Genomic DNA, 7,761 nt, shown 5'->3' with positions numbered 1-7,761 from the left:
CTGTATAATATGATTGAACTTGATTTTGTAAAGTGCCTTGAGATGACATGTTTCATGATTTGGCGCTATATAAATAAAATTGAATTGAATGGAATTTAATTATTAATTTTATTAAATCTGAAGATAAAATGTTAATTAAGCAGAAAATTAAGGATAAATGGCAAAAGGAATGGGAGAAGGGAAACAAAGGACGTTGGTTTTGAAAAATTCAAAAGGAAACTGGATAAATGAGAAGAACAGGAAGAACAAGAAGAGAAGTAACAATTATTTCTCGATTGAGATTTGGTTATACTGGATTAAACAGTACTCTGTTTATCTTAGGCAAACATAGGAATGGTAAATGTGAATATTGTGGGGTAAATTAAACAGTTAAACACGTGATATTGTACTGTAATAAATAGGAGGAGAGACAGTAATTCATTAAAAATTTAAGTAAAGTTAAAGTTAAATTAGATTTATTTGAAGTATTCAGACAGTAACAATTACAGGATAATATGTCGATATCTAAAAGTAACACATTTGTATAATAGAATTTAATTCCTGAGAGTCATTCTGGTCCACACTCCATACCAGTAAATGGCGGAAATGCATCAATCTGTTGTTTGCCAACCGCCAAAAATGTTTAAAGAAGAAGAAAAACGCTGTTACGTACATAGTTTTGCGTCACTTCCGCTTCTTCTCAGCAATGGCGGCCTCCACCAATGCGGACGGCGTGAGTGGAGCCCAAACAGCTAAAAGCCCTAAAAAGACCAAAATCCAAGGTAAGCAGTGGACCCTACAGAGTCTGTGACGGTTAGCCGCCACCCAGAGACCAGTAAATAGTTTGGCAGACATTTTAACCCGATCTCCACTGACACCTTTACAGGGCCCGCAGAGACCGCAGAACACATTTCCCGTGGCGTTAACTGTTTACACACCAAACCGTGAAAATCAACAGCGATCGATAGTTTTAAAGGCAATTTAAACATCTGATGATTTACAAGCTGGTTTAATCAAAAGGTCTGTTATAGCTGATAAAACAACCTCCATGCAACAGCTCCTCGGCTAAGAGGATTTAAATGTAACGGACTGCAGCTACACTCCCAATTTTACTAGGTCTACCTCGCTAGGATCCGTTTGGAGCTCTTTTTGCTTTTGAGATGGACTTTAAATTTCATCACATAGATTCAACAATGTGGCATTACTGAGAGGTGTTGTCCCGTGTTATCGTGGCACTGTGGACTTCCATGTAAAAAAGTCTTCTGTTCCTCCACAACCTGAAGGTGATCTGAGAGTGGCTGACTGAGATCACCACTGGTTTCCATTTCTGATACATGGACCATCGCGCCTGGTTCCAACAGGCCACGTTCAAAGTCACTCAAGAGCTCCTCTCTTCCACATTCTGAGGCTCAGTTTTAACTTTGGTTGCCACTATCAAGTCTAGATGGATTAAGCCGCTTCTGCATGTGATTGGCTTAGCCTCCATTCGTATTAACCAGCAATTGAACATACGTAAAGGGATTGGATAATGTAAATAGAAACTTAGGCAGTTTTCTGGTGTTTAAGGAGTAAAAACCATTAGTAGTGTCAAACCCTTTACTGATCGTGATCCTTGTGTCCTGCAGTGGAGGAATCTGAGCTCCTGACCGTTCCTGATGGGTGGAAAGAGCCGGCGTTCACGAGAGACGACAACCCCCGCGGGCTGCTGGAGGAGAGCAGCTTCGCCACGCTGTTCCCCAAATACAGGGAAGCTTACCTGAAGGAGTGCTGGCCGCTGGTGGAGAAGGCTTTAGGAGAGGCAGTGCGTACACACAGACACAGTGTACAAATACGCTAGAAATCCTACAATTGCATTTAAACTTTTTTGGATATTGATTTTAAAAATAACACCTTGCAAGGTGACTAACTGGAAGATCTTACACATAATGATGTATCTAATTATCATAACAGAGGGACATTTTTATTTGTGCATCACGCTGTCAAAAACGTGCACATTGGTCAGGCATAGCATTATGACCACATTCCTAACAGTGTGTCCAGATTATGCATCACTTTTTAGCAAGTTGGCTGAAATCTTTACACTTGCAAATACTTTCACCTGCTGCCTAATTTAGTGCAGTAAAAAAGTATTTGACCCCGCACAGATTTCTTCTGTTTTTGTCTCCTTTTTTTCTTTTGCCACGTTTAGATATTTCCAGCTATAAAACAAAATTTATGGTCAAAGACATCTTGATTGAATGCAAAAAGCAGTTTTCAAATGACAATTTAGTAAATGCTATCCAAACCAAACTGGTCCTGAAGTCATTTTTAATAATTTAATAATTAATCATGAATCAACTTTGATTAGCCACATGTTGGACAGTATGCAATGAGCGGTACAACCAGGCGTGAGGTTTAAGGGGCAATTATGGTTTCACATGGCCAGGCTGCTATGGATAGCTTTTTCCTATAATAAATTAAGTAATTGTTTGCAAAGTTGTTTTTTGGTTCGATGTTAAAATGTGAAAGACATTACGTTTGACATAAAAGCTAAAATGTGTTAAATCGTGTTTCTCTTAGCACATCAAAGTCTCTCTGGACCTGATAGAGGGCAGCATGACTGTCAGCACCACTAAGAAGACATTTGACCCGTACGCGATTGTGAAAGCAAGGGACCTCATTAAGCTGCTGGCAAGGAGCGTCCCATTCGAGCAGGTAAAGATCCCACCTCCGCTGATCAACACAGTCACTGCTGGTGGTTTAGTGTAACTTTAGAAAACACTACTGATTATTACCTTTATCCTCATCCTGGTGCTTTCCAGGCTGTCCGCATATTACAAGATGATATCGCCTGTGACATCATCAAAATCGGGACCATGGTGAGGAACAGAGAGCGGTTTGTAAAGCGAAGGCACCGCCTGATCGGCCCTAAGGGCTCCACCTTAAAAGTAAGACCCTTGGGTTAGTTACTGATCCTACGACATTGAAGCTTGCCATGTCAAAGGTATTTATACTAAGAAAAATCCATATTAAAGTTGCAATTTAACATAAATGGTTGAGAAAATGTTTAAGTACGACTCACCTTTGGCTCAACAGGGATTCTATGCTTCACTTGAAGCTTATTCATCCCTAGAAGTGCATTATTAAAGAAATGCCACTAGGTGGCAGCAGGCTGTTTTAGCGACATTGTTGAACTCTTCACTTCTGCTATGCATTTCACAGATTAAAATTCCATTAAAATAAAATATTAATTAACTTATCTTGCTTTTCAGGCTTTAGAATTGTTGACCAACTGCTATGTGATGGTGCAGGGAAACACTGTGTCGGCACTGGGGCCCTACAGTGGCCTTAAAGAGGTAAGAGTGTCACAGCAGCCTGTCATTACAGGGGTTAGTAGTGTAAACAATATACAGTACATTTAATGACTTAGAAACATAAATACACCAAAAACTGACTGTTTTACACTTCAAACCCATGCTCCTAATACTTTTCTGCAACCAGCACCTGTTTTGAAATCGAACCAAAATCCTCCCCGGTTTAACCATTTTGCTTTCCAAATCTAAGTTGGAGATTCACCTATCAGGCTTTTCCAGTTTTCTTCAAAGTCTAGCATTTTGGTCCCATATAAGAGCGAAAAGCAAACCCGAGGCTCTTTGTTAAAGACAAAGTCCCTGGAGTTTGATTACACCAGAAAATTGAAAGAAATTTAAATTAAAAGATTTTTACCACTTATGCATCAGAACATATGTGCCTAACTTTAATCAGATGTTAGGCACAAAATAAAAATAAAATAAAATGTCACTATGCATACCGTTGATGTGTTTATAGGCAAATGGCGGTTGAAGTTCTTAGTTTGTTGCTATCAATGTTATGAACTGAAAAAGAAATCCGAGCCTGTCCAATCCCAACCAGCTTTTGGTGGAGGCAGTGTGATCAGTTGGGGATGATTTTCCCATCCTGAAAAGGCAAAAGAACCCATATCTCCACCTGGGGACCGAACTCTGTCCTGTTGAAAAGACAAACCACAACCACATTAGCTGACTTGGAACAGATGCTTCTCAACTAATAAGTGCCTTTCCCTAACAAATGTGGTACATCTAAGGAGAAGTAAAACAGGCTCACCAACAGTATGACATTTAGTCAACTAAGCACAAATTAAGTTTTTGTCCAAAGTTTTTTATGTTATAGTTCAGAGTTCTAAGTCATTAAAACGGGGCATCATTTTACACATAAAACATAGAAAGTGATTGTCACAACAATCTCTTATTATACAGGTACGCAAAGTGGTAATGGACACCATGAAGAACATCCACCCCATCTATAACATCAAGGTAGGTTCAGCTGCTCTCAGGCACATGGCTAGCTTCTCAGCCATCTTGTTTAGGTCAAAGATGAACGACAGACTGCATTCATGTCCAATGAGGATTTTCTCCATCCTTGTTCTTGATTTCCTGACTGAAACAAATCCCTCTGGGTTTGAATGCCAGGATTGGCTCAACCTGGAGCTGAGGGCATGAAAAACGATGCTTTGAAAATGTTTGCTGTTTAAGTTCCAGATGTTTGCAAATTATTGTTTACAACATATGCTGCATTGCTAAGATGATTCCCACCCCTAACCCTTTTTTTTGTTTTGGTGAGTGGAAATATCTTTCAGCCAGGTGATTGATGGTGTTCAAAAGCTGCCCTATAGGGCAGTAAAAATTGCTTTTATTATTTGTCATTAAAAGTGTAGTTACCCCTAGCGTTCAGTGTTCTGCTGTTCAACCAACCACCTCTTTCTATCTTTCTAACTGCCCTAATCGTCAGACACTGATGATCAAACAAGAACTTTCTAAAGACCCAGACCTGCGGACACAGAACTGGGAACGCTTCCTGCCCAAGTTCCGCCACAAGAACCTCTCCAAGCGTAAGGAACCCAAGAAGATGAGTGTGAAGAAGGAGTACACTCCGTTCCCTCCACCGCAGCCAGAAAGCAAGGTCAGAAGGGGTTTGCATGGGAAAGGATACATGCATGTGATATTATCACACCTAAAAAGTCAAAATACATCTCAAGTGTCAGAGAAACTCAAGGAATTTTATCGCATTGCAGTGGAAACCAGATATTAGTACACGCTGAATAAAAAAATAATTTTTATTTCCTAAATCCTAAAATTGAGGGGATTTTTTTTAAAACTATATTTTAATTCAGAATATTTCAGACAATTTCTTAGTTATTTGAAAAGCCCTTTAATCTGTTTGCATTGGATCAGATGTGATGAGCATCTCTCCACTGGCTTTTTGCTGTAGGTTAGCCGCTCCAAAGTATTTATTTTCTTGTCTTTTAAGTAAAGTTATAACTATTTTGGGGATATGATTATGGTCATTTGAAAGACCCATTTGTGGCTAAAGCTTTAGCTTCCTGACTGATAATGAAGCTTTTTTCCTTCCACATAATGTTCTGTCCTTATGATGTAGTCTATTTTGGGCAGAGCACAAGTCCCTCCTGCAGCAACACACCTACACAACATGATGCTGCTACTTCCATACAGTTGGGATTGTGTTCTCAGGCTTCCAAGGGTCTCCCTTTTTCCTCCTAATGTAAAGATATTCTCCATGTCCACGCACCTTTTTAGTTTCTTTAGAAGACATGTCTCAAAAAAAATATGTTTTTGGAGATGAGTGGCCTTTCAGACCGCGTCAGTAAAGCAGCTGTTTCACTGTGGATAATACATCTTCACTAAATCCTGGTTTATGCTTGATGCATACGCAAGGTCCGCGCTGCCATATTACATCATTTTGGCTACAGCGCCCCTCCCCACAGCTAAAATAACCCAGGAAAATTGCTAACTATGCTGACAGTCCCGTGCGGAAAAACATGGCGGACAAGCAAGAACTCCTTTTGGTGGAGGTTCATAAACATCGACATCTTTATGATTCGGCCCATAAAGATCTCCGTGATCAACAAATTATTAATAATTCCTGGACAGAAATTACCATCACTTTACGAAAAAAGGAAGAGACTTTAAAATGTCAGAAACAACTGTTTTCTACTTCAATGTGTAGTGGGGATGTAGTAGGGGTAGGAGCACAACACCGCCCTCTAGAGTCTAGGCAAATAGTGCTACTTGGGAGGAAAAGCCGCATTGAGCATAAATGCTGCAGACATGTCTCATTTCTGCGAGGAACATACGTGCGTCAAGCATAAACCTACCTTTCCTTTTCGTTCTGCTGTTGATTCGGACATTTATCCCCAAAACTTGTCTGTTCCTTGGATAAAGAAGCCTTCTCCCTCCTGAACAACATTGTCCAGTGATGTCACACAAGGAAGCAACGTGTTTGAGGCTTTTCTTAGAAATATGTCCGCAGGTCAGATTGGTTTAGGAAATCATTTTGGTAATCCTAACTGATCTAATGTCTCTGTTTATACCTTTTTATATATGTAGTTTGTTTTGAGATGAATGAGTAACTGTCTGTATTCCTCCACAGGTTGATCAGGAGCTCGCCTCAGGGGAGTTCTTTTTACGGGAAAGCGTGAAAAGGAGGAAGAAGATGGAGGAAATTAAAGTAATGATTTGTTGTTACGTCTGTCGCTTAGTTGTAACCAGTTAAACATATAAAGAGACTTCCTCAAAGCTTTACTAAAATAAATAATCCTAAAACATGAAGTAAAGTGATATCGAGTTGAGTGGGTAATGTGAGTCACTGTTCCTGTTTTAGGTCAAACAAGCAGAAGCACTGTCCAAGAAGCAGGAGGAGCGAAACAAAGCCTTCATTCCTCCCAAAGAGAAGCCGTTAATGAAGAAGACAGCTAAAGGTAGCTGCTGAACACTGATCTGAGATCAGAGCTTTGTTTCTGTAGGAGTGACGGTAAAGTTCGGATTAACCATCTTGAGTGTTTGTGTCACAGATCCTACAGAGGGTAAACTGGACATCGCAGCCATCAAGGACAAGGTGAAAAAGGCCAAGACGAAGAAACTGGGAGCTCCACCTGTGAATCCGTCTCCTCCCACCAGCAGCACCACAAATAAAAAGAAGAAGAAAACAAAAGGCAAAGGCTAACACCACTCCAGGCCCCATCACATAAGGGAAACATACCATGCTACGTGGTATTTGTTGGACAGAGCGTAGATGCTGGAAACACGGCGGAGGATAGGGAGTGAAGGAATTCCTCCCATGTACCCTCAAAGTCTCAAACATGCTTTCATCATTTTAGGATACAAAGAGAGTTAAAGATGATGTACAGATGCATTTCTTCTTTTCTTGTTCTCATTTCCTGTGTACTGCTACGGTTTTGGATAGATTATGTAGGTTGTTCCCTGTTTTTGCAAAGACTGTGTGTCACTGAGGAGGATGCTGAGTCTCTCAGAAATGTATAATAAAATATTTTTATTATCTAAATCCTGGTCATTGTAGCCGGAAAAAAAAAAATGGTACTGCTTTCCTTAATTACCAAAACAGATCTGGGTGATTTAATCAAAGTCAGAATTTGTTTTCTTATGAGAAGAACAGCATGCATACAGGCCCCCCAAAAAAGGTCCACTCTGATTTACCCTCCTCCATCCTGACAAAACTAATCCGTTCTATACATAATAATTGACCTCACAATGGAGAAATTCACTTCTGCATCTTAACCCATCCCCTTGGGGAGTAGTGGGCTGCCACCGTGTGGCACCTGGGGAGCAATCAGGGTTGGAGGGCAGGAAGTGGGAATCAAACCGGGTACTTGCAACCTTCTCTGAGCGCAAGCACACTGCTCTAACCACTAGGCCAACAACTCCCCATATACCAGTGTTATCTGTTGTGAGATGTCACAGCACAGTTTCT

At 40.4% G+C, this 7,761-nt stretch overlaps 1 protein-coding gene across 1 annotated transcript; it reads left to right on the top strand.

Moving 5' to 3' along the window:
- The first annotated feature begins 646 nt into the window (after positions 1 to 646).
- On the top strand, positions 647 to 7,335 carry krr1 (KRR1 small subunit processome component homolog). Its single transcript, XM_021324953.2, has 10 exons — positions 647 to 761; positions 1,605 to 1,780; positions 2,539 to 2,673; positions 2,781 to 2,906; positions 3,231 to 3,314; positions 4,233 to 4,289; positions 4,765 to 4,935; positions 6,424 to 6,501; positions 6,655 to 6,751; positions 6,845 to 7,335. Exons 1-10 carry the CDS (start codon positions 686 to 688, stop codon positions 6,994 to 6,996), a joined length of 1,152 nt encoding a protein of 383 aa, XP_021180628.2. The 5' UTR covers positions 647 to 685; the 3' UTR covers positions 6,997 to 7,335.
- The last annotated feature ends 426 nt before the right edge of the window (positions 7,336 to 7,761 follow it).

The sequence above is a fragment of the Fundulus heteroclitus genome, unplaced genomic scaffold, assembly GCF_011125445.2.
Source record: "Fundulus heteroclitus isolate FHET01 unplaced genomic scaffold, MU-UCD_Fhet_4.1 scaffold_66, whole genome shotgun sequence".
Lineage (NCBI taxonomy): Eukaryota > Metazoa > Chordata > Actinopteri > Cyprinodontiformes > Fundulidae > Fundulus > Fundulus heteroclitus.
The sequence above is the reverse complement of the archived record's forward strand: the minus strand, read 5'-3'. Positions and strand labels throughout refer to the sequence as shown.

Bases quoted from the DNA above. Each gene is read 5' to 3' on its own strand.
- krr1 (XM_021324953.2), top strand. From the start codon at position 686: ATGGCGGCCTCCACCAATGCGGACGGCGTGAGTGGAGCCCAAACAGCT. The intron at 4,936-6,423 runs GTCAGAAGGGGT...ATTCCTCCACAG, and splicing joins CACCGCAGCCAGAAAGCAAG to GTTGATCAGGAGCTCGCCTC. The intron at 6,502-6,654 runs GTAATGATTTGT...TTCCTGTTTTAG, and splicing joins AGAAGATGGAGGAAATTAAA to GTCAAACAAGCAGAAGCACT.